Source organism: Gopherus flavomarginatus, chromosome 13, assembly GCF_025201925.1.
Source record: "Gopherus flavomarginatus isolate rGopFla2 chromosome 13, rGopFla2.mat.asm, whole genome shotgun sequence".
Classification (NCBI taxonomy): domain Eukaryota; kingdom Metazoa; phylum Chordata; order Testudines; family Testudinidae; genus Gopherus; species Gopherus flavomarginatus.
The window spans coordinates 20,558,744-20,585,627 of NC_066629.1; the positions used below are offsets into that span (position 1 = coordinate 20,558,744).

The 26,884-nt window shown below is 42.5% G+C and overlaps 1 protein-coding gene across 1 annotated transcript in view; it reads right to left on the bottom strand.

The window, feature by feature from the left end:
- Window positions 1–25,921, bottom strand: part of CRTAM (cytotoxic and regulatory T cell molecule) — a 28,443-nt gene extending 2,522 nt beyond the window's left edge. The window contains exons 1-14 of the mRNA XM_050921957.1: window positions 25,830–25,921; window positions 18,568–18,714; window positions 15,074–15,226; window positions 9,970–10,113; window positions 7,327–7,488; window positions 6,397–6,471; window positions 6,194–6,298; window positions 5,844–5,909; window positions 5,535–5,657; window positions 4,485–4,583; window positions 2,968–3,066; window positions 2,408–2,512; window positions 1,640–1,786; window positions 1,128–1,211 (exon numbers count right to left, since the gene is read on the bottom strand). Of these exons, the coding sequence (XP_050777914.1) occupies window positions 1,128–1,211; window positions 1,640–1,786; window positions 2,408–2,512; window positions 2,968–3,066; window positions 4,485–4,583; window positions 5,535–5,657; window positions 5,844–5,909; window positions 6,194–6,298; window positions 6,397–6,471; window positions 7,327–7,488; window positions 9,970–10,113; window positions 15,074–15,226; window positions 18,568–18,714; window positions 25,830–25,896 (1,576 nt within the window). The 5' untranslated portion in view covers window positions 25,897–25,921. The remainder of the gene's footprint in view (window positions 1–1,127; window positions 1,212–1,639; window positions 1,787–2,407; window positions 2,513–2,967; window positions 3,067–4,484; window positions 4,584–5,534; window positions 5,658–5,843; window positions 5,910–6,193; window positions 6,299–6,396; window positions 6,472–7,326; window positions 7,489–9,969; window positions 10,114–15,073; window positions 15,227–18,567; window positions 18,715–25,829) is intronic.
- Window positions 25,922–26,884: the final 963 nt, after the last annotated feature.

The following is a 26,884-nucleotide window of genomic DNA, read 5'->3' on the forward strand; positions in this document are numbered from 1 at the left end:
ATTCATTTTTTAAAATAAGTGTTTGCCCTCCCTTTTTTGACTAGTCTGACTTTTTAGCCATAAAGCTGCATGTGTTTATATGGATTCCAATGGTACAATAAGAATACACTTTACAGCAAGGTGTCCCACAGAGTTTTAAAATGCAGCCCACAGCTGACTCTTCCTCTAACTACAGAGTGAGGACAAAGCTGATAAAGTGCAGGTGTTTTTTGCTGATGAAATCAGCAAACAAGCAATTCGTTACTCTAACAAAGGTACAAGTCCCACCAAGTATTACGTGTGCATATTTGATATGCATTTCTGTAAATATTCATGCATCTTAATGCCAGGAAGAGCATTACAATCATCTAATATCATTTCCTGCAAAACATGAGACAAGGAACCTTACCCAATAATTTCTGCACTGAGCCCATGACTTCTGTTTGAGCTGTAGCATACTCTTTAGAAAGACACCAGTCTTGACTTAAAGACTGCACGTCATGGAGTATCCATCACATCCTTAGAGAAGTTGTGCCCCTTAGGTTTACGGCAAGTTGCCAAGGAAGTTCTTAGGGTCTTGAAATTTGGGTAGCCTCTGCTTTTCAGCATTTTATCGCCTGCAATGTTTTGGAAAAGGCAAGGTCTTATCTCCTTGCCTCCCTTATCTTTCACACCTCGTCACCCCCAAATAACTAATGGTGAGTTTAGAAGTGAGCATGTCTCATTTTTTAATATTTGTGAACATGTAACTACCAAAAACATCTAATAAAAACCAAATAAAGGCTGCAATTTTTAAAGACATATGGGAGTTAGGCACCCTGCTCTCTGAATTCCAATGGGATTTGTACAATGAGCCTTTAGACTGCTTTGAAAAATCACAGTCAAAAGCTTTAAGCATAAATGTAATCTGTAATGGGTTTCCCAGTTATGGTGAATGCGAGAGATGGTTAAAATGGTCATGTGTCTGCAGTGGGCATTGGGCCTATTAAGGAGGTTTGACTAAACTTTATGATTGAAGCTTAAGATTTGCAGTTTGCAAATCTTTCCTAAACAATGAGGTTGGCTTGAACTTAGTTGGATTGAAATCAGTAGCAAAACTCTGACTTCAATGGGCTCTTCAATGGCCTGGGGTCATGGTGGTAGCTTACCTTGTCCATTCTTTTCAGGGGCTGGATTTTCTTCATTGGACCTGGATTTGTAACTCTCCAGTGTCTGCTCTGAAGTGTCATTTTCTGTGCAGAAAACAAATGCAAATAAGAAGTTGCAGCTTTTTTCATACATTTGCCCACCCCATTATCCCCGCATGACCAAATACTGAACTAGAAGAATATCAGTGGTAAGAGGGCAATTCAGTCCTCATGTCCATTCAGTAGTTGAACTGCCAAAAAGGAGCTGATTAGTGCCAATCATTGGTGGTGGCTTTTGTGATAAAGACTTTTGTCCATTGAAATTTGGCCTGAGACCACCAATCATTTCCTCTTGGATCCTGAACAGCTGTTTGTAATAACTTTCAATCACCACTGACACAGGCTTGATTTTAACCAATGACCTAGACATGCAAGGATCCCATATTCTGTTACTAGTCCCCTCAACTATTCCGTCCCTCCCACCCATCCTAAACATAGACATTACTGGAGATTTAGATTGTGTGATCACTCACCTCTCTTCCAGGCTCCGTGTGCTTTTTGTAGCTTCCTCATGAAGAGCAGGACTATGATGAGCATCACAAAAATGAGAACCGCTACCAGGACTGGCAACAAAACACTTGTTTGCCTTTGTCTGATGCCTTCAGAATTAAGATCTGTTTCTATAAAAGAAATATTTTCAATATAGTTAGGTAGCTACTATCTGTGATGTTTAGCTAATAAGAGGAGGACTGTCAATTATAGAGATTGCAACATGATAGGTTAGGAATGCCGAGGCCTGTTCATCAGAAATAAAGGAGCAGACAATGTTGATCATGTGAGATCATTTTTAAGCCTAATGATTAGATTGTTCTTCAAGTTTGTGTTTGAGAACATACTGGCCACAAAAAGGGGGAAATTGACAATACTGGAGACTGGTTTCAGGCTCTGAGCCAAAATCCACTGTAGTCTTTTCATTGAGTTTAGTGGTCTATTAGAGAAGAAATACACAGGAAACGGCAATGTAAACGTCCCCATCATTGACATGGAGGAGCCAGGACAAATTTTCTGCTTGTGTAAAAATGGGAAAAACTCCACTGAAGGCAGTGGACCAGCAGAGAATTTAGCCCAATGTCTCTAGATGCTAATATTGTTTTTTGTTAAGAATCTCATAGGGCCCATGGAGACAAGGGCAACCCTATAATGTCCTTCATTGTGGGTTTGGTGATGTAGACACTTGGCTGCTGGGAACCAGGCTGACTTCAGGAAGGCCCATTTCATGTTTAGTATTAACAAGAACTTACTGATGGTGGCTTTACAATTCACAGTTGTTTCTTCATGGCTTATTGATGGTTCTTCTGTCACAGAGGTTTCTTCTGCAACAGTCACATTTAATGTCATTTCAGATCCTGTAGAAATGAAAAGTGTTTCTCTGATTAGCTCAATCACAGTCACCCAGATTATTTATATTTTGCTGTATTAATTCAACATTTAATGATTCCAAGGAAAATATATGGGCCAGATTCTCAGCTGGTGTAAATTGGGATAGTAACAGTGATTTCAATGGAGCTATGTTGATTTACGTGAATTGAAGATCTGGCTCTGTATTCTTTAGGTGGGATTAATTATAAAACTTAGGGTTTCTATCCTTGCCAAAGTGTAGAAGGATCAAGCAATTAAGCCTCAAAATAGCTCTTCATAGGTCTGCAAGTGTTGTTTCTGTTTTACAGTTGAGGAAACTGAAAAACAGCAAGTTAAGGGAGTTGGCCAGTGTTACAAATTAGTTTAGAATTTGAGTTCCTGGCTCCCAGCCCCATGTTCAGTTCATTAAATTACCATGTTATTCCATCATTAAGGAATTTACCAGTGGTGATGTTGGAGTTTTGAATTGATTGTTCATTGCTTATTGCTGGTACATCTGTCACAGATGTTTCTTCTGTGACATTCAAAGTTCTTTCTGGCTCTGTAGAAATAAAAGTAGAAAATATTTTGACTTCTTTATCCCTTTCAGTAATCTGATCAGAAACCCAAACTATGGACAGACTCAACAAAAAGTCTGCCTTACTAAGTCAGTATTTCTGAACTCCGACAATGTGTTTTGTGGAAACTCTTAGCTACAGTTCTAATAAATGCAATTTAAGGCTGGACTTTTCAGGAGTGCCTTAGGGCCAAACCTCGATGTTCTTACTCAAAACAAATGGATATAAACTGGCCATCAGGAAGTTTAGACTTGAAATTAGATGAAAGTTTCTAATCATCATAGGAGTGAAGTTCTGGAATAGCCTTCCAAGGGGAGCAGTGGAGGCAAAAGACATATCTGGCTTCAAGAGTAAGCTTGATAAGTTTATGGAGGGGATGGTATGATGGGATAGCCTAATTCTCGCAATTAATTGATCTTTGACTATTAGTGGTAAATATGCCCAATGGCCTGTGATGGGACACTAGATAGGGTGGGATCTGAGTTACTACAAATAATTCTTTCTTGAGTGTCTGGTTTAGGGTGACTAGACAGCAAGTGTGAAAAATCAGGATGGAGGTGGGGGATCATAGGTGCCTAAATAAGAAAAAGATCCAAATAGTGAGACTGTCCCTATAAAATCAAGACATCTGGTCACCCTAGACTCTGGCCGGTGAGTCTTGCCCACATGCTCAGGGTTTAGCTGATCGCCATATTTGAGGTCGGGAAGGAATTTTCCTCCAGGGCAGATTGGCAGAGGTCCTGGGGTTTTTTTCACCTTCCTCTGCAGCGTGGGGCACAGGTCACTTGCTGGAGGATTCTTTGAACTTTGAAGTCTTTAAACCACAAGTCGAAGACTTCAATAACTCAGACATATTTCAGGGGTTTGTTACAGGAGTGGATGGGTGAGATTCTGTGGCCTGCTTTGTGCAGGAGGTCAGACTAGAAAATCATAATGGTCCTTTCTGACCTTAAAGTCTATGAGTCTGAGTTCTTCCTCACTCCTGACTCATGTAAACTCCTGCTGAAGACAAGACATTGCATTCTTTAGCTAATATTAATTATAACAATATTTAGACTTTTCCACCTTCAAAGCATTGTACAATACCTGCTGTAGCTGAGTCTCAAACACTGCCAACAGGCAGGTGAACATTAATGATCCCCATTTTACAATATGGGAACCAGAATTAGAGGCTGAGGTTTTCTAAATCATGAGGGCATTTGGATGCCTTCTGGGAACTGGACATGGAAATTCCTGAAGCAGCTTTGAAAAGTCTCAGTGGAGCCCTTAAATGACTTGCCCAAGATAATGCAATAAGTCAGTGGTAGATCCCAGATTAGGACTGGGGTGTCCCTGCCTCCTAGCCCTGTTCACTAACTCACATGGCCGCTTAGCTTACAAGGACATTGATTAGAACACGTACCAATGGTGCTGTTCGCATTCTGAGTGGCTGGTTCACTACTTGTTGCTGGTGCTTCTGTACTAGAAATATACTCATTTACTGTTCGTGTTACTTCTGACGCTGTAGAAATGAAAAGAGAAATTTTTTTTTCTTATACACAAAGATAACTGTACATTCAGAGTATAAATTAAACTCATGTTTGTAAAACAGAATTGCTCTATTTGCTGTGTCGATCTGACATTACACATACAGTGGAAGATTTTCAAAGGCCAGGATTCTCTAAGATGTTTAGATGCCTAACGTCTATGAAATTAATGGGAGTTAGGCAGCTGAATACTTTTGAGGATCTGGGCCAAATTGCACGGGTGTAAAAAATAAAAATAAAAGTTGACTAATTTCCAGTTCCAAATTTCTTCCATAAAGTAACTACACACAGCCAAAGAGACCCTTTTAAAGGTTGGAAAGTCTGTCACTGTCAAACAATTCATATAGTGGTAATGAAGTTCCTCCTGCCTTCTTTATATCTGGGTACAATCCTGCTGTTATCACTTGAATAACTTTATAGCTTAAGCCTTAAAGTGTGTTGACCAGGCTTATTTTCTGTCAGCCTGTGGCACAGTGCCACCTAGTGCATCCATAGGGATAGCAACAAAGAATCCTGTGGCACCTTATAGACTAACAGAGTCTATAAGGTGCCACAGGATTCTTTGCTGCTTTTACAGATCCAGACTAACACGGCTACCCCTCTGATACTTGACTCCATAGGGATAGGTATTAATACAATCATAGCACGCATTGATGGAGCTATGACAATTGACACCACCTGAGGATCTGCCCCCATGTGTCTCCATATGTTTGTCTTCACTACAAAGAGACAAGTAGAGAGGGCAGTCTTTCTCTATGATGGATGCAATTCTAAAGTGCTCACCTGTGTGTAACAACTATTGTGTTTTGTGTTTCAAGAATCATAACAGCTGGAATATAAATTTGTTCTCAGCAGCATTTCCATCTGCTTTACATGTGATAGTTTAACAAATTGCTTTAATGTCATTAAGAAAAAAATGTACTTACAATTAGTTGTGTTGGCTGGTAGTTCCCGCTGCTGGGTAGGTATTGCTGGTAAGCTGGTACTAGATGGCCTCTCAGGTACAGTGGCAGGAAAGTTTGGTTGGCTGGATCCTAAAGGAATATTCACTAAACAAGACATGAAAATCGGAAAACATATTTTAGAAATAAACCCAACCCAGAAAGATGGAATCCAGATGTGAAATTTCCCAGTCTCCAGAGAGATTTGGCTTTAGGTTTTGATATGGGGCTAGCTACCCATTCCACCCCCCTCCCCAAAATATGAAAAACAGAAAGTGAATTTAAAATTCTTACCAGTAGAGTGCAGAGGATTTTGAGAGAAGATGGTGTTAGCATTCGGATTGGACTCTGTAGCAATCACTGGAAAAGAAGAACCCAATTGTGAACACAATGCAAGTAGTATTCTGTACTATCCCTGAGTATTCTTTTGCAGCCCATATTCTGGGCAAAAGCACTTTGTGAAATAAATCATATAAAATTATTTGTAATCATGTGGATACACAAAAAATAACATTGGCCAAGCAGTTTGACCATGATATTGAACCTTTCCTCACTAAACCCCAGATTACCTTAATTTAGCACTACTCTACAATTTATATCATTTAATTTACAACAGTGAAAAGAGTTTAAAGTATGGAACCTACCACCAGTTGTCTGAGAAGAAAAAACTTCCTGTTGGATACTTGTTGCTAGAGATATGCTCACAGGTGATGTCTGTATTATAGATTTCAGGGTAGCTTTTCGGGATTCTAATGGAACAACCAATGCATTAAAGAGAGAACCTTGATAAACGATATGAAGAAAAAAAATTGTTTTTCAGTCAGTGGCTTTTTAGTATTGTACCTACCCATATAATGCTGAGGATGCTCAGAGGTCCTCGTGCTTACTTCTAACACATTTGGAGCTGAGCCTGTAGTAGTCACTAGAAAACAATAATTAATAATAATAATACTTTGAATTTCCCTAGTTTCTTGCATCTGAAGCTCTCCAAGCACTTTACAAGCATTAACTGAATCCAACAGTATGTATGGAAGGTAGGTAAGTATTAGGCCCATTTTACAGATGGTAAACAGAGGTACAAGTAGCAGAAGTCTGGTGGCACCTTACAGACTAACAGATTTATTTGGGCATAAGGTTTTGTACCCACAAAAGCTTATGCCCAAATAAATCTGTTAGTCTTTAAGGTGCCACCGGACTCCTTGTTGTTTTTGTGGATACAGACTAACACAGCTACCCCTCTGATATTTAAGGAGCAGAAGTGAATGTTCCAATGTAACGCAGGAACCCAGGACTCCCACTGACTTTAGCGGGCTTTGGATCAGGTTCACTGTGAGTAAGAGGCCGAGATGGTAGGAGAACCTAGGAATCCAGCTCCAAGTCCCTTCTTTAACCACTGGAGAGTATGGTCTTCCAAAACCAGACACTGAAGAGACCTTGTTCTCTGAATGGTAGATCACACCTTCAGTTATGCATCTATATCTATATGAGAAATAATAGAGTAATTCAGTGTGGGCTAGTCCATGGGGGCCCTGTTTTAGGACTCAAGAGACTTAGGTTCAACTCCTAGCTTTATTACTGGTTTGTTGGGTGACTTTGTTACTCTGTGCCTCAGTTTCCCTACCAGTGAAAGGGGATGATAATACTGATGTTTGCTGCAAAATGCTTTGAGATCTATTGATGAAAGTCACTATACAAGAAAGCAGTATTATTCTTCAAGCTCAAATGTTGAAAGGAATCACCACCAAACAAGCAATGCTTAAATAAAAGCTGTTCTTACTGAAATTTTCAAACTGGAAAGATACTGTCAGTTTCCCTCCTCGTAGGGTTTCATGACGAATGACACAACTGGCTGTTGAATCTCTGTTGTATGCATGGACCATGAGACTGCTGGTTGTGTTGCATTTCTTTCCATCGTGTTCAAATTGGTGTTTGATGTCACCTATGTAGCCATTTGAAGAAAACATTTAAGTGCTTAACCGTCAAAAGCAATTTAATGAAAAACCTTCCAGTCACAAATCTGCTTTACTTTTGGTCTGCTAAAGCACCCCATGAATGCTGAGCAAAAAAGTGTTTCCATTGTGTAAATGGATCACAGCAGAGCCCACGTAGAGCAAAGTCATGTTTTTGTCAGAATTGCTTAGTTCCAATCTACACACTATCATGAACTGAAAAAAACGTAGGAGTTCTGTTCTACTTCACTCTAGCAGAGTTCACAATAAGCGTATAAGCAAGTTCCACACCATTATGGGTAGCATGACTGCATGAGCACCTCTGATCTCTCCTGAATGGAATCAGCTGGGTCATAGCCATACACTGCTAAAGGGCTTTAAACTCAAGACATAAGGGCCTATAACTTTGAAGCAGGACAAGGATCTGAATTTTGGTTCTGCAGTCAACACGGAGATCTGAGTGCAGGATTGTCACTGCAGTGAAGTTGCCAGATAGCTTTGTTACCATATTCACACAGATCGCAGTTGTTAAATCTACAAATAAATATATACTATGCATGGCCAATATTTGCACATATAACAATCCCTGATACAGCAGTTTTACTTTTTAAAGCATTGTAATAATCCTTCCATCAACTCTGTGATGTCACTTTCATCATCCTTATTTTATAGCAGGGGAAAGAGACACAAAGAGATTAAAGTCTAAAGTCATCTAGTAAATGAATGGGACAGCCAGATTGAGGACACAAGCATTCCTGACCCCCAGTTCACTGCTCAGTCTATTAGATGATGTTACTTCTTTATTAACAATGCTATGTGGAAAAACAAGGATGTAGTTAATGATGTAAAAGAATAAATGACTAAATTCTAAATGTCTGTGCTAAATTAGTTCTTTTCAAATTTTTCACAATCTCAAATGGCATTTTCTATTGTAGGCATTAATGTCTTGAAATCTATTCACAGCATCTGTCAATTGATAAGACAAGTGATCATGAATACTTTTAGCTTAGAATCTCTTCCTAGAACTAGCCGTCCCTCTTAACTCTGGTGATATTTATACTTTTCAATTGGAGAAATTCCTTGGTTCTAGCCTTATTTAAAGAAGGAGATAACTTATCACCCAACAAAATTACATTTTTTCCTTTCAAAACTATAATCCATTTAATTTGCATGTATTGCAAATAGATGAGAGAATTCATCATCACTCTTTAATATCAAATCCTGCCTTATAAAACTCTATTCAGGTATCAAACAAAAAACCCTGGAACAATATGAATCCTTAGTTACACAACTACATTTCTCAGGTGCCCATTGGACTTAAGGTCAAAGGGCAAATTGCATCAGGTATAAAATGCTCCAGCTTGGGGCCCATCCTTATTACATAAAGATAAGAACTGCCAAGAGAGCACATAGGTAAGCTGCTGTTTTTAAATACTCCAGGCCCCAGTATTGCATGCACAAATGCATAATCAGATTAACAAACTCAGCAAGATACATTACTTTGAAATAATACAGCAGTTATGCAAGATATAAAAGACCTCTCTGGGTTGCATGGTGTGACATTGTCCATATAATCTACATCTTTATTACTTTCTAGATAGGCTGCACAACTCTTAATCCCCCAAACTTCCTTTAAAATTAGGGAATTCAAAAAGCATTTTACCAAGATTAGAGGTGAACACTTGCAAGCTTTGCTTCATGACCCAAAATACAAATACAATTTTCACTTCATGATCCAAAATAGCAAGTAAAGTAAGAGAGGAAACCATTAACACCTATTCTTTCATAGCTAGCCCCCATGTACTGACAGTGACCTGCATTTCCTCTTGCGGGCGTTGCTGCTCCTGCTAGCAAGGTGGTTATTGTATTATATTTAGAATGGTTGTTTAAACCACACAAGTAAAAATCAAATTAGCTCCTTACTCTCCCTTTAGATACATGTGCTCAGAGCTCTACCAGGGAAGATGGATCTTCATTAACTGACATTGGGAGGCAGCTGGTGGGTTGAGTGCCAGGAACCAATGTTGGCTTTTATGGGGTTGCTGTTTGGGCTTGAGCAAGTCACTCAAGGACAGATAGTGCAACCTTCAATAAGCAATGGAACTACTGGCATGGGTAAGTGCTATATTCAGTATGAAAAGGGGATTCAGAATCTGGCTCTCAACATCTGTTCCTCAGCTTCCCCACCTAGAAAATGGAGTTAGTCAAAGAGACAGTTTGAAGATTAACTACTACGTCTGTGCTGTGAAAATTGTGCCACTGTTAGCTGTCCTGAGTCAACTCCCTCCCTTTAAAAAGAGGTATCCCCAGAATTTAGCACTTGTATCCAGTTCTCAGGCCTCCCGTCCCCAGGTGCTGAGACATTTCCAAACTGGACCAGTGCTGGTTCAATGGTATTTGTACAGTACATTAATGGCTGATAAGAATATTCCCAACAAACAAACACTACTCAGTGGCCATTTAAAACTCACCATAGACTTCCAGCCCATTATTTAGCAGCCATGTAATCTGAGGAGGGGGCTTACTTCCCTTGGTTAAGCAGCTCAGTACAATCTTTTCTTCTTTGCCATTGGTTCTAATATCTGATACTTCCAACTGTGGCTTGGAGGGAGCAGCTGTAACAAAGCGATACATGATGAGATTAGGCTCTTACAGTCTTGTGCAATCTGTTTTATGAGTGGTTGCATGTACATCACCCCATACTATTTCTTTCAATTAAGGGTGCACCTCAAGGCCCCAGCCAGGATCAGGGCTCCATATTGCTTGACACTATACAATTGCATATGAAGATGCAGCCCCTAACCCTAAAAACTGGACGTCTGCCTGATTCCTTCCCTGGCCCCATCTCTGGTTAGAGCAGCCTATGGAGGCGGTCCTTACTTGCACCAGCTGGCAACAGTTTCCAAGAGAGTGTTCCCCAGCTGAGCATTGCTAGAGCACAGTGTATTGTGACTAGGCCTCTTTCTCCCCCAGACATTTTCTTATCCCTGTGCTGGGGATGAAGTGTAGCAGGGATGGTGGTATGCTGTGTCTGTAGTCACTGGGATCACCTCCACACTAGAACCTCCCCAGCAAAGAAGCAAGGGCCAGATTCCATGCTGCACTGCCCAAGGGCAGAGAATTTGGCCGACCATCCACACTGAGCTGCATTTAGGATACTTTTTTTACTCACTGTACTTCAGACTTTTAAGACTAATACTCTAGGCTCCCTTCCCCTATCTTACTGGTGACTTTCTCTGTTGGCCACTGTCATTCACAGCTCCCTGTTCATTTCTGCAGCTCTAGCCTATGATGGAAGGAAGGCTGCTCCACAGTGTAGCTTTGCAGTCAATCACAGCATTAAGTAGGAGAAACCAGTGCCCCAGTGTTTTGTGAAGCCCAAAGGTATTCTGGCAAGCTAGTACAAGGGCCCAGAAAGCTTAAGAAGCACTAATCTTTTCTAATCAAGTAATGCAGTTATCTGTGAATGCCCAAAAGGAATTTATCCTTCTTTCCACTGGCTGCCTTCCTCCTTCTCTATTTTATATCCTTCACAGATGTTATCACTTCATGCTATTGCCCCTTCTATCTCTCCAATACACTGTAAGAAAGATAGGGTATAAAATATGTATTAATTAAGCAACTGCTTAATTGATTAGCCATATCTATTACCTTTAAAAAACTTTCAACTGCTTCACTAAAGAAAATGATTCAAGAGTTGAATTTAATTGCATAGAGCTGTAGTAACTTAACAGAAACCATTAGTATAGTATTTGAGGAGGTCAACAAGAATGTTGGGGATCCAGTGGATATAATGTACTTAGATTTTCAGAAAGCCTTTGACAAGGTCCCTATCCAAAGGCTCTTAAGCAAAGTAAGCTGTCATGGGATAAGAGGGAAGATCCTCTCATGGATCCGTAACTGGTTAAAAGATAGGAAACAAAGGGTAGGAATAAATGGTCAGTTTTCAGAATGGAGAGAGGTAAATAGTGGTGTCCCCCATGGGTCTGTACTGGGCCCAGTCCCTATTCAACATATTCATAAATGATCTGGAAACAGGGGCAAACAGTGAGGTGGCAAAATGTGCAGATGATACAAAACTACTCAAGATAGTAAAGTCCCAGGCAGACTGTGAAGAGCTGCAAAAGGATTATCAAAACTGGGTGACTGGGCAACAAAATGGCAGATGAAATTCAATGTTGATAAATGCAAAGTAAAGCACATTGGAAAATGTAATCCCCACTATACATATAAAATGATGACAGTCTAAATTAGCTGTTATCACTCAAGAAAAAGATCTTGAAGTCATTGTGGATAGTTCTCTGAAAGCATTCAATGTGCAGTGGCAGTCAAAAAATGAACAGAATGTTGGGAAAGGGATAACGAAAGGGATAGATAATAAGATAAAATATCATATTGCCTCTGTATAAATCCATGGTGCATCCACATCTTGAATACTGTGTGCAGATGTGGTTGCCCCATCTCAGAAAAGGTATATTGGAATTGGAAAAGGTTGCGGAAAGGGCAACAAAAATGATTAGGGGTATGGAACGGCTGTCATATGAGGAGAGATTAATAAGACGGACTTTTCAGCTTGGAAAAGACATGACTAATTGGGGATATGATTGAGGTCTATAAAATCATGACTGGTGTAGAGAAAGTAAATAAGGAAATGTTATTTACTCCTTCTCATAACACAAGAACTAGGGGGTCACCCAATTAAATAAATAGGCAAGTTTAAAACAAACAAAAGGAAGTATTTTTTTCACACAACACAGTCAGTCTGTGGAACTCTTTGCCATGGATGTTGTGAAGGCCAAGACTATAACAGGGTTCAAAAGGAACTAGATAAGTTCATGGAGAATAGGTCCATCAGTGGCTATTAGCCAGGATGGGCAAGGATGGTGTCCCCAGCCTCTGTTTTCCAGAAACTGGGAATGGGTGACGGGATGGATCACTTGATGTTTACCTGGTCTGTTCATTCCCTCTGGGGCACCTGGCATTGGCCACTGTCGGAAGACAGGATACTGGGCTAGATGGACCTTTGGTCTGACCCAGTATGGCCGTCCTTATGTTCTTATAAAAAGCAACAAAAAATAGCATTGAACTATGATTTGGCTAACAAACTAGAAAATGGGTTCATATAACTCTTTACGTTTTCAGACTCAAACTACATAACCACAATAGAGAATAACTCTTATACTCAATCTCTATCTTGGGAATGTGACCTTGTTTAGATTTTGACTGAGTCCCTCAGAAGAGGGCCTCACTTATGCCAATGGGTTATCAACTCCAGTGTTGCGAACACAACAGAGGAAAAACAATACAAAGATAGATTACAAGGTAATTTGGTTAATTACTTACATATCAATTCACCAAAGTCTCCTTCCAATGAATGGATCTATAGTAGTCAATGCTTTTAACCTACTTCACCACAAATTATATTAGCCCCAGGATCTGGGTAACACTCCTAACTAACATAAACTCTGCATTTGTGACAAACTGTAGAGACTGAGTGCTGTTCAAGAAGCTTGAAGACTTGATCTCATTGTATGTCTGTATACACTGAGAACTTGAAAAGCATTATGAAACCATTAACTGTGGTAGACACATATGCAGCAGTCTGCAATCTTAGGTAACAGTAATTTGTTTCGTTTCAAATCTATGTTATAACAATCTTGACTGGAACCTATTACAAAATAATGAAACACATTGCAACTCCGTGAACATCTTTAAAGCACATGGGAGCATGTACTCTTCTTTACTACTAGGTGTCCAGGTTTAGGAAGTGGTAAATTGATTGCATTGTGACCCAGAATAAAGCCTCTGTGTTTCTTATCAACAGATCTTTACTTAGCTGTTAGCTTTCAGCTCAGATATCTCCACAGCAGGAGCTGACCATGTATAAATAGGCGGAGCAAAGGATGGACATGACTGTAGTCTTTTCCTGGTGTGCTAGTGGGTAACCTGAGTTGCTGGAAAATAGAAAGAGACAGGTGACAACTAAGAGGACTCTCAGGTGGCCAGCGCAGGAACTCAGTTCTTCCTCCTTCTAGGTGTCCTTGGCTTTCAGGAGGCGATGTGCTGAAGGAGACAGGCTGTTTTATCCTATTTTTGCTGGGTGGTCCAACTTTGTTCCTCTTCTTGGAGGTTCTGGGTGTGGCTCAATCAGATGGTGACCCATACTTCTCAAGATTCTAAATATCCAGCCAAAATGAAAGTTGTCCTCTCTCACCATTCAGCCTTCTCCCATTTTCTCACTCCAGCTTATCTGAAATAAGTTAGGTCATAACTGTTGGTGCATCCATTTTGGGACATACCTTGAGCACCAGCTGGTTTGCTTGAGCCACCAATTTAGCAACCATACCGCTTTTCATGGGCCCCTTTGTGTTGTATCCCTTGGCCTACTTTGCAGTTATGCTTACTCAGGTTGCAGCTTCTCTATTAACACTTAGCTAGTTGCTGAAATGTTCACTTTAAGGTTCATATAATGTATACAGAGTCCCTCCATAGCCTTTGATGCTTTTCAAAATTATTTTAACAGTCAGTTATACAATACAATGTCCCTTCAAGAACTGTTGTTCTTCAGCAGGCTAGCAGACCTGTATAAATCTTCTGGTTTTGTTCTTTTTAACAACAATGGTGACATCTTGGTATGTATGCTGAGCTGAGTCTTTGCATTGTGAATCAAATAGTTACATTTCTGGATATTCGGCCCTGTGGTCAAGTGTCCTTATAAACATACTATTTGATTGCAAATATCAGAGGGGTAGCCGTGTTAGTCTGGATCTGTAAAAGCAGTAAAGAGTCCTGTGGCACCTTATAGACTAACAGACGTATTGGAGCATGAGCTTTCGTGGGTGAATACCCACTTTGTCGGATGCATTTGATTTCAGTTCCTTTTATTCACTGCCTCTTTTAGCACAAGCATATTTCACTAACTTGGTAGCATAAGCATGTTTAATTGCAAGCATTAGCCTGGCTTCCTCAGTTTATCACTTAAAGTAAAAACAAATCAATATGACCACAGTCCCTTTCTTTCCTAAAAGCATTGCCCATGAGGTAAACCCTGTCATTAAAGTTGATAATATTTTGCCCAATACTGTACCACTTATAGTTGATTTCCCTCTTATGCACATTTGAAAAATACAATTAGATTTCATTGAGTTCCCTATTTGACAACTCTATTTGGCATATTTTATAATATTTTCACTTTTGATATGCATTTAATTTTTAACTCATTCACAAACAAGGAAGAGGGGAGCTCTTATTAGCAGTGCCATCAGTACGCTCTTGTGAAAGGCTCCCACAATTCTGCATTTCCTCAGCCTGTTGAAGAAATCTAGCTGTTCGGCATTGGATTTTTATTCTCTTAGCCCTCTGTTCTATCATTTCTAAAAGGTCTTGATACGTGGGCAATTCTTGAATAGTAATAGCTCATAACTTTAGGGCCTTAGTTACTACAACACGGCCTCTTAAACATATTACAAAAGAATACAGTAAAATGGGATAGCCTTCATTTAGAAATAAAAGTGTAGGAGGAGCTTGGATTTTATTAGAAACCTATGGAAATTTAGCTTCTCTAATGGAACTCACCTAAGACAGTAACATTCACTTTCTTGGTTTTGACTGGTATGTCATAGTAGAAGCATGTGTATGTGCCTTCATCCTGTACTGTGACATTAGAGAGGCTGATAGATAATTTGTTTGTGGAATAGTGGATAAGCTTGTATCTCTGATCTTTTAAACCTGTAAGTGAAAAAAGAATGGCATAGTAATTGCATTGGTACATACGAGCGACATGGGTAACCAAAGTGATAACAGATGAGATTGGCTTTGTTCATCAGGTGTGAATGATGTTCTTTTTTGTTCATTCGCTCTCAGTGTTTAATGAACAATTCTAGTGCTAATAATTCCTAGTTGGATCTGGGAAATAGAGATATATGTCAATAAATTTAAAATAGTGCGTATGGGGGGGAAGGGAGGTCATAACATTTCCTGTGTGTTTCAAAGCTCAGAAAGAAGTTTGGTTTGAGAGGCAGGTGGGTCTTGTGGGTAAAACATTCTTCTTGCACTCAGGAAACTACAGTTCAGTCCCTGGCTCTGCCACAGACTTCCTGTGTGACTTTGTGCAAATCTCTTTGCCTCAGTTTCCCATCTGTCAAATATGGCTGATGTTAATTATTCATATTGCAGTAGTAATTAGAGGCCCCCAACCTAGACTGGGGCCTTATTGTACTAGTTGCTGTACAGGCACACAGTAGGAGATATCTCTGCTTTAGTGAGTTTAAAGTTTAAAGAAATAAGACAGACAAAGGATGGAAGGGTAAATAGAGGCACAGAGAGCTGAAGTGCTTTGCCCAAGGCCATGCAGCAGGCAGAACTGGGAATAGAACCAGGTTAGTGCCCCATCCACTACACCACACTGCCTCATCTTAGACTTCCTTGCCTTCCAGGGGAGGGTTGTGAGACTAAATGCATTGATATTGGTTTGTGGGGGCTCTCAGGATACTAATGGAATTTGGGTCCTGGGGCAGGTAAATGTCAGCAAATATTTGGAGGATTACGAAGAGGCAGCACCATGATCCATTGCACGTAGGACCAGGGTTAGGACTCCAGAGAGCAGGAATCTATTCCCCTCTCAGAGACAGACTCACGGTGTGACTTTATGCACCATCTCACTGTGATAGGCCTGTTTCCCAATCTGCAAAAGGGGGTTGAACTTTGTAATGCTCCATGTCCATAAAGCTTGAAGTATTAATCCTCTAAATCTAGTTTTGCCTAATTAGTTGCCCTCTAATGAGACATCTTCCTAGAATATCCAGATCTCTCAGCAGATTAATATCTCTTTGGGCTTCCTAGACACTCCTAAACTCTTGCCCCTGTGTGACCCATGGGAATCTTGGGATTGCATCAAGCAGGTCAGATCAGCTCTCCTGCTGGTGACTCATGGAGGGGACACAAAGGGGGCACCAACTAAAGGGGGACACGTGATCCTCTCCATGTGACTCCTCTCTGCCCCCAGCCTGGGCCCCCATGCCGTCCCTGTCTCCTCTCCATCCCATGTTACGGGTGGGAGGTCTCTGTCCTCCTGCTGCACAGGGTGCCAATTTCAGGCCTTCCACGCAGTTGTGTCTCCTGTGGTCTGTACAGCCCCATCAGAGGACAGGGCTGGGGGCGGTACCGGTACAGCCGTGCTGGAGGAGCTGCTGGTGTGTGGGCTCTGGCTCCTGAGAGTGGTGGTCCCATGTTCTGCTCCTTTTGCCGCTGCAGTTCCCTGCTGAATGTGCCCCCACCCTCAGTTGTCTGGGGAGAGGCATGTGACCCTTTTTGCGCCCCCTCTTCCCCTAGTGTCGCCTTTGCTCACTGCAATCACAGCACAGAAAGTAAAAGCCTGCCTTTAAAGTGAACTGAAATTGAGGAAATAGGCCATCCATTGGGGGAGACTAAAGGACCTCAGAAACTTTTTTTTTTTTATTTTAGCTGAGGCTTTTTAAGGCTTTAAAAATATTTAGGCGAGTGATGGGATCACAGGTCTTTTAGTTTCTGGAAAGGACTAAATATGAAAGAAAAATAATTTTCAAATCACTGTTGTGTGTAAGCTAGATGGTTACTCATTTAGTTTTTTGCCATATGGAATAAGAAAATGATTTGTTAAGCTGTGTGTCACATTGCTTCTTCAAACAGAGACTTATGGTGATAAGATTGAGAACGCAAATGCCCACATATGGCATAAAATTTTGTTTCTCCACTAACATGGAAAAAAAAGCAAAAATACGGTGCTTCAGCCATATCAAGTACTTTACAAACACTAATCCTTGTGTTTAATATCACTTTAATATTCTACACCCCGTAAGGAGATTATCACATGTCTTTGCAGAGGAATAGACTGTGGGTCGAATCCTCAAATGGCGCAATATCCCCAGGTGCTAGAACTAGGGGGGCTGCCACACCCCCTGGCTTAAGTGGTTTCCATTATATCCAGGGTTTACAGTTTGGTTCAGTGGCTCTCAGCACCCCCGCTACACAAATTTTTCCAGCAGACCTGACAATATCGGTGTAGTTTCACTGACTTCAGCAAAGTCATTTAGATTGACACCAGCTAAAGATTTGGGTTTATAGACTCCTGGTACGATCTTCCATCCTAACCTACTATTATACCTTTTTGAGATTGGTAAATTGAATTGGACAAAATTTTCAAAAGCATATACGTGATTTAGGAGCTGGGCAAATAATAATAATAATAATAATGATATCAATATTTAAAAAGTTCATTATGTATTCCATTTGGAAATGTTTGCAAAATTTATTGAATAAATTATCTGGCAAATGTAGTTGTCATATTATTTATTCAGTAAATTTTGCAGTTATCCACTCAGCAATCATATTGATGATGATTAGAGCTGAAATTCTCAAAGGGACCCACTAGATGTTGGGGACTCAGTTCATGCTGAATTTCAACGGGAGTTGGGTGCCGGATAACCTTTGAAAAATCCCTGTTGTTTTTAGTGCACCTAGCAGCCCTAAGAGTGATCAGGGTCCACTATGCTATGCTCTGTAAGACAAAGACAGTCCCTGCCCCACAGAGCTCACAATCTAGGAGTGACAAGATGGCATGAGGGACAGACAGGTGTGGGGTGGAGGACAAGGGAGCAGTAAACATGGGTGTGTTCGCATCAGTTAGCTGTCTCCGTGGTATAGCACTCACCGGCTTCTTATCAAAACAGGTGCTTTTTTAATAAGTTAAAACTAATGCGGATTCTAAGCAAGGTACACTTTGAACCTTCTTTCTCAGCTAAATCAGACACAATCTGCAACGTGCATAGGTCCTTTCAGTCTGTGGTGGGTTTTTGAGCTGGTGTTAGTTGTAAATACAGTTTATTGCCTGAGGCCCCATTTACAAGCCACTCTGGTGGGGTTTCCATTTAATCAGCTTCCTGTAGGAAAGCAACTGAATGTACAAGAGCTCTAAATGGTGGGCCTGTATGTGAGTCATCTTTTACAGTAGGTGGGAGATTGGAAAGACCACCGATGACTGACCCCTCTCCTACCAAATGGAAAGTAACATGGGTGCAGGTTTTGACACTTACCTCGGTGGCTTTTTAGAAAAATAACAAACCCCCGAGGGTTTGACCACTCCAAGGCAGATTCGTGGTCTCTGGTAAAATCACACTGTAGGCTTAAATCCTGCCCCTCCTCCACAGTGACACTTTCAGTGTGAACCTCTTGAAAATCCCCTGCCAGAGAAAAACAGTTGTGAAATGAGATGTGAGGCAAACTGAGAGCATTCGTTTTTGAAAAAGGCTTGTCTGCGAGGGGAAATTTAGCAGCATAACTCTACTGATATAATTGTACATTTATACCAGTATAACTCCCCATGTAGACACTCTTGTTCTAGAATAAGTGTCCACTATACTCGTAAATTTCCCCCAGTAGACAAGCCCCGAGAGTGAATCTCATGCCAACAAGAGGCGCTAGCTCCACAGACCTAAGGACTGAACTCCTCTATCCCCAGAACAAGGACAGGATAGATAATGGCATCTCATGCTTCCCTGTACTGTGAAGTTGCCACTCTATCTAATTTTGGTACCTCTGTGGTCTTCATCTGCCATAGGTATCTGCGCACCTCACAATTATTAATATATTTATCCTCTCAGCATCACTGTAAGGCAAGGAAGTGCTATTATCTTCATTTTGAAGGTTGGGTGCTAAGGCACAAAGACACTCGGGTCCAGATTCAAAGGTATTTAGGTGCCTAAGTTCCACTGAAATCAATTTCCTAAATACCTTTGAGGATCTTGGCCTCAATGTCTGTGGAAGAACTCAGAACCGAACTCAAGTCTTCAGAGTCTTAGCCTGCAGCCTTAATCCCACGGCCATTTCCACAGCCTTCCCATAGATGGCCTGAAGTCCCTCTATGGATGAGGAGAGGGTTCAGCGCTATGACCTGTTGGATAGAAGCTCTGCTGAGACTCCCAACACTTGTGATGGTGGTGGTGTGATGTTGCGCACCTGCCCACCACATCTGGACCCTCAATTTATTTCACACAAGCCATCGAAGAGCCAGAAATAGGTGGATTCAGTGAATAAGTGCTCCTTGCATTTAAACACACAGTGGTTTTTAGTTACCAGCCTGGGCCAGATTTGAACAAATGACTCAAAGGTCAAAGTGCTATCTTGCAGTTATGTGTCATTGTGCCTGATTTTCAGAAGTGGTGAGCTCTCACAACTCAAGCTGAAATTAACAGTAATTGTGGGTGCTCAGCATCTCTAAAAATCAACTGTTTTTTATTCAACTGTCTAGATCAGGGGCAGGCAAACTTTTTGCCCTGAGGGCCGCATCGGGTTTTGTAAATTGTATGGTGGGCCACTTAGGGGAGGGGGTCATGGCCCAGCCCCCACCTCCTATCTGACCTCCCTGGGACTCTTGTCCCATCCAAACCCCCCGTTCTCTGATGGCTCCTCTGGGATTCCTGCCCCATCCACACACACCCACTCCCTGTTCCCTGACTGCCCCCGGACCCACGCTGCCCCATGCAACCCCTCCTCTCATTCTTGACTCCCCCACAGGGACCCATGCCCCATCCAACCACCCCTTCTTCCTGTCCCCTGACTGCCCCTGGATCCCCTGCCCCGACTGCCCCCCGCCACCCCATCCAACCCCCTCCCTTCCTGACTGCCTCTCCAGGACTCCTGCCCCCATTCAACCCCCTGTTCTCTTCCTGACCCCTGACCACCACCCCAAACTCCCCTGCCCTCTATCCAACCCCCCCGCTCCCTGCCCCCTTACCGCGGTGCTGGAGCACCGGTGGCTGGCGGTGCTACAGCCGCGCTGCTCGGCTGGAGCCAGCCATGCCACCACACAGCACAGAGCACCGTGTCAGGCCGGGCTGTGCAGCTGTGCAGCCCCAGGAGCTCACAACCCTGCCGCCCAGAACATTGTGCTGGCAGCAGAGTGAGCTGAGGCTGTGGGCAAGGGGGAACAGCGGGGGAGGGGCCGGGAGAAGCCTCCCGGGCCAGGAACTTGGGAGCTGGGCAGGACGGTTCCACGGGCCGGATGTGGCTCGCAGGCCATAGTTTGCCACCCCGGTCTAGATCTTCAGCTGCAGTAAATTGGTACGGCACTCCATTAAAGTCAGGATCCGGCCTAACATATGTAACTAAAAAGAAATTCCATTCTCCCAGCTCATTTTACAGTGGAGCAATAAAGTATGTTCCTCTTCCCAGCCAGAATTGATCACGCTGAGATATTTAATGCACTTTGTGAAAATGTTTTATGGCCTTAAATTATTTTTGGTCTCCTCCAAACAAACATGCGTTGGAGAAATTACGAACAGCAGCAACTGTGTCAGAGCTAAGTAAATAGGCAGTTAAGGGAATTCATTTTTCAATCAGTTTTTCTTTTTAAAGTAGCTGCCTACAGCAAGTTGGTTGCCAGAATGTGGGAGCGCTGAACCTTTGGGGCAATGAGTCTGCCTTGGTTGCACAAATAGGAAGCATTTTATTTTTTTTAAAGAACCAAAAATGGCAATCTTAGATTCTTTGCTCCTAAAGTCAACAGGAGGGTTTTTATTGAGTTCAGTGACAGCACGACTGGGCTCGCTGTAGGGAAGGTGATAGACATGGAGGTCTGTAGCCACGTCCCCCTCCATGTCCTTACTCATCTCCCACCCTGGGAGTGGCAGAGGGAAATGGTTAGCAGCATAGCTGGGAGCTCTCATGGAAGGCAAACTTCGTCCCCAGGGTAGCTCACTGTAAATTGATCTGGAGACACACCCAAGGCTTCAGTTGTTGGTATCAATGTGACCCTCACTGTCTGATCTATAGGGTCCATAAAGCTGCAAACTCTAATGGTACTTGAGCATTTTGCTGTCTACCCTGGCCAGAACCAGGAAGCTCAGAGGTTGTCCTTCTGTATGAAGGAGTGACTCATTCAATACAAATCAGTTATCTGTCCTCTCTTAACAGCCCTATTAGTCATTGATCATAAAAAGAAACTGTGGGGCTGATTCTTCTTGTGCTTACATTGTTTTACCCCAGTGAAATTCCGTTGACTTCAGTGGAGTTACTCCTGATTCTCACCAGTGTAAGTGAGGGGAGACCTGTGATGATGCTCCAGTTCAAGCACAGCAACTGAACTTGAAGCCGTAATAAATTCAGGGAAGTCTTTGACCTGTGTGCAAGAGGTCAGACTAGATGATCACAATGGTCCCTTGTGGCCACAGAATCTATAAATTGAGATGAGTTTGTAAATTCTAATTCTTTCCGATTCAGTGGTCAACTCATTATTCAGCACCATAATGACACATTGGCAAATCATTCAGTTCATGTCATTCAACAGATGTGATTTTTTTGCTGCCGAATTTATCTTCCTAACTATAATGACCAGGGCCGCTTTATGGATGCCTTTGTAGGAGACAAGCAGATAGTGACAACCATGAATACGTTGTGCTTTCCGTTAGCCATTTTAACACTTTTGCAGGGCACAGAGACCAAAATTACCCCAATGAAAGTGATGTGAGAAATTATGGTTGAGGAAGAAGTTGATTCGGTTGATGTTTCTCCCATACTCGTTTCTTTACTGGCAATCTATGTTCTATTTAAGTGGCTCAGCCTTATATTTGTTTACATTTGGTACCATCTCCATCTCCCAGTATTAAATTGTTTTTTAAACAAAGAAGGATCCATTGTATGAGGGAAATAACAATAAGCTAGTTTCTCAGGATGTGACGCAGTAGGGAGCAGGGTGGATTGACCTGGGAATGTCGTTTAGTTTTATTGGGACTGTCTGCATGGGGGATGGGAGAGCAGGGGATGACTTTAGGTGAGGGATGGTACCTGCGCCTGTAACCTGAGCCAGGAAGGGGGGTGGGGCGGGTCGACACCTTTGCACGGGAAACTGGACAAAGAGAGCGGGGAAGAGAATCATAGAACGAGGGGGATAGAGCCTGCTGGAGGTTTTTTGTTTTGTTTTCAGTTTTGGGCTGACTGGGAAGAGGCAGGGAACCCCCAGTCTGGGATCTAAGATCCTTGCCCCCCAGAGGGACCTGGCTGAGGGGTTCTGGTTGTACCTACAAGCCCTGCTTGGGACCGTGTTCCTGTCGTCTAATAAACCTTCTGTTTTACTGGCTGGCTGAGAGTCATGATGAGTCGCAGGAAGTAGGGGGTGCAGGGCCCTGATTCCCCCACACTCCATGACACAGGTTTCATGATGCTTAGAAGTGGTTGCCACGGACCTGGTGGCAAAAGAAAACATTCCTTTTGTGAGCCCTCTGCACTTCCATCTATAAAGAAGTGCATTACCAGGTTCATCTTGTTAGTGTAGCTGAGGTAGCCTCGTCTGTGGTTTTCCACAGGGCCTTTCTGCATCTTTACTATTTCCTGTCACTGACATTGGCGTGGGGGGGGGTGTCTGTCAGCTCACACTCTTTGAAGTGAGAGAAACCAGACTCTAAATAGGAAAGCACGTTTACAAAAAAGAGTCTAAACCCCAGAACTAAACACACACAGACTTTCCATCTGAGACAGTGGGATATCCACCAGCCATGACTCATGGGTCGAATTTCCCTCCCTGTCCGGGGGCAGTGTTGCCCTGTTCCTCCAGCACAGCGGTCCTAAAGCCATTGTAGCTGGTCACAAAAGGGTCATCATAATATAGGGAGATAATCATCTGATACTGCCTAATACTTGAGGTAATATAGGGAGATACTTATCTTGCTCCACTCCCTATGGACAGCGTAGGGGATGAAATCAGGGTTATTTCTGTGCTCCATTGATCCCCAGTTGCTCTAATGACCCACTGAGCCATTGGTACCTGGAGGAAATTAGAGAAGCCTCTAGGCTGTGCTGAATTACTCTGTGGGAGCAGCCCAGAGCACAGCCAGTTTAGGATTGCAGGGAGGAGTGGAGATTTGGCCAGCTTCCCTCCCTCGAGTTGTCCCAAGTGCTCCTCAACCACAGACAATGACTGAGGCCTGTCTCTAAATGGAAGTGAACAATGGTATTATTTGGGTTTTCAGATGACTGGGCATCGCAGATCATTCACATTCTGCACAGTATCTCCTCAGAGTGTTCCTTTGAGTAACCAGCAACCAGATCATATCTCCTCTACCTCCATGAATGGGGCGAGGAAGACCGAAAACCCAGTGGCATAACGGAGAGTGTGGCTGCAGGGGGCGAGAGGCCCTTTCTGCAGCATTGTTCTCTCTTCACCCAGCCCCATGGAAACCCATCCATGGGGATTTGGATCTGCAGGCAGAAGAAAGGGGGCTGGTGGGAAGGTGATGGTAGTGTCTGCACGTTGTTCCGTCACCCTCTGCCACTCGCTGAACCATGAATATTTCAGCCTGTGTTAATGCTGCCTGAGGCAGTGTTATCTTATTTGCTTCCACCTATAGAACTCTTCTGGTGGGTGTTCTTAATGCACTGGCTGCTGGGGAGTCTCTGATAGCCCTACCCCATCAGAATTGCACCATGCTCCATAGAGGTGTTGGGAATCAAGTTACCTTATTAAAGTAAAATCTATAAGCACACTGGGACCAAATTTCACAGCAGCCCCCAATACTGGGGTAATGTGAATTTATTCAGGCACCATGAAATGCCCTTCATTCCCATCCCCCTTCCAACCCTCATGCAAACACACTCAGCTGTGGCTCAGAACTGCATGGATTTATTGATGTAAAATTTGTTGATTACTTTTGAGGATGGCAAGGGGTGAATCTGGTAGCCAGTTTCAATGGCTTATACCCCCAGCCACCTGGGTCTTGGCAGCCACACCTTTGGGAAGCCCAGTGTATATTCCTAGGCCAGCTGCCTGGCTACAAGCTGGCCACAAGCTCGATCTCCATGACCACCCTGTTTCCCACTTCTATGGAATAACGCAGAGAGTGTGCACTGTAGTACAATCCATCCTTCCTCCTGAGGAAAACTGGAGAGCAAGAGGCAGCAGGACTGGGATGAATGGAGCAGCTCACATCTCTGAGCTATTGTTTCAGACTGTCTGCAGACTCATACAGAAATCACTGCAATGGTTTACAACTCAGTTCATGTTTTCAACATTATTTTTACAACCATCAGACTAGAAATATCATTAACAAAGAAATGAGCAGTGAGATTCTGGAGCACAATTCTGCAGCAAGGAATGAATTTTGTGGCAAATTTAATAACTGCAGAATACATGGGGCACTGCCTATGACTGGTTTGATTGTACAGAAGAACCTTCCTAATTTACACTGATATCTGGGAAGCTTATTGTATGCACAACAGGATTTTTGCAAATTAGAGTACAGTGGTTGGCCCCCAAAGCTGGTCAATTGCCTTAGATGATAATTTAATATTGTGATCTCAGGATTCGCTGTATTTCCTGTATTCTGATACTTGTATTCCCTGGGTTTTCCCTAGAGTAAGTATATGGAACACTGCAAATACCAAAATAACCATATCCATTTAATTTAAGATTAAATTGACCAGTTGTAAAGGTGTCCACTTAGTTAACAAAGCAATAATGATATACCCCATCCCAGGGATGATGTAATGTAAAGTGTACTTTGTCTATTTACTTTAATCTGGACTCAGATTCACAATGCACTCATCTAGTAGTATATTTTGCACTGTTACCAAAGTCTCAGGAAATGAGACCTTACTTCAATTTCTTCTCTTAAATCTTTGTAAAGTAGTGGGGAGAGACTATCCTTTTGAGTTCATACTGCAGGCAGTGCAAAAATCATGTAAGCATCAGGAATGGAACCTGTAAGGGTCCTTCAGTGTGAATTATTGACTTGCATGGGCCTTTGTTTGTTTAAATCTGGTCATTATTTGCCATGTCCACAGGTAATCCTTGCACACATGCTGATGTGTGTGAGTGATGAGGTGCAGGTTAGCAACATATGTGGACAGGGCAACATCCTGTAGCAGGAATAATAATATCGCGAACTCTGTTTTCAAAGCACTCTCTAAACATTAACAAGGCTAGATTACCTTCCAGCACACCTGCAAGGTAGCTGCCATTAGCCCTATTTTACAGATGGTCAAACAGAGGTAGAGAGATGTAAGTCATGTAAGGCTATTTTGTGAGTTAGGATCAGAACAAGGATGAGAATCCAGCAATTCCTGGCTCTCTGTCATCTACACTGTGTTTCCAAGGCTTATAAGACAAATGATTGTCATGGGGTTTAACAGTTAATTGGAACTGAGTGGCCCTTAGGTACAGAAGATCCTGTTGCAAAGCTTGGTGGCAATAGTGCAATGCACTTAATAATAAAAAGCCCTCTGGCATGTGATGCAGTGAAGTCCTGTAAACAAAATAATTCCGTTTAAGAGCTTTTAAGACAGGCAGTTAAACAATGACACTTACCTTGGAGTGGTAACAAAGCCATGATACAGAGCACGGTGGTGAAAGTCATGTTGTGGGATGTAAACATAGCCTGTCTTGGTCTGCTATGCTGCACAAACTTCCTCTTCGCTTTAGAAGCGCAGACTTGCAGTCGGTTCCTTTTCAACGGGGTGGGGAGTGGGGTTACCATGACTTCATCAGCGTTGAGGTCACTGCCTCCCTCTTCTTTTTCTGCTGCTCCCACTTGCCTTCTCGCTGGGTTGTTTCCTCTGCCGTGACCACTAGGGAGAAAGCTGCGTGACCCCATGTGTGTTCTAAAATTATTAAATTGTGGTTGACAGGTGCTAGATGCTATGACTCTATGCCCACTTAGACTCAAATGTCATAGAGGTTTCATTCCACTTATGCTCTGTGGGAAAAGGAGCATAGCAGGGGAGTGAGAGAATGACAAAAAGAAATATAGAGTCCTGAGAGACAGGGGTGCTGGACGAATGTGTATAGCGGGGGTGCTGAGAAACTATAAAACCTGTATATGATGGAAACCACTTAAAGACAGGGGGTGCACTTGTGGAGGAAGGATAGTCTGGAGATGAGGGCTCAGGAGAGCTGGTTTCAATTCCCTATTCTGCCTCAGGTTCCCTGTGTGATGTTGGGATTTAGGTCCAGATTTTGAATTCTATGTAAGTGCCAGAAGGGGAAGGTGGGTGCCGAGTGGGATTTTCAAAAGCTCTCCAATTTAAAGCTTTTTCAAAATGGTGAGCTTCTGAAAATAGCAGCAGGCACCTTTCTGAATCTTCAGGTGCCTAAATAGCTTCAAAAAATCTGCCCCTCAGTGTATCTGAGCCTCAGGTCCCTATGTGTCCAATGGGGATAATAGCACTGCCCTGCCTCACAGGGCCATAGTGAGGCTAGACATATTAAAAACTATGAGGTGCCCCCAAAATGCTGCGTGAGGGTCTGATGTATTTGTCAAGTCTCAGGTGTAGCAGGGTGGCCCAAGGAAAACTTTGAGGAGCCAGAACCTAATCCTGCATATTGCTCTACATCTCTTGGGTGCTTTGGAAGCTGAGGTGCAT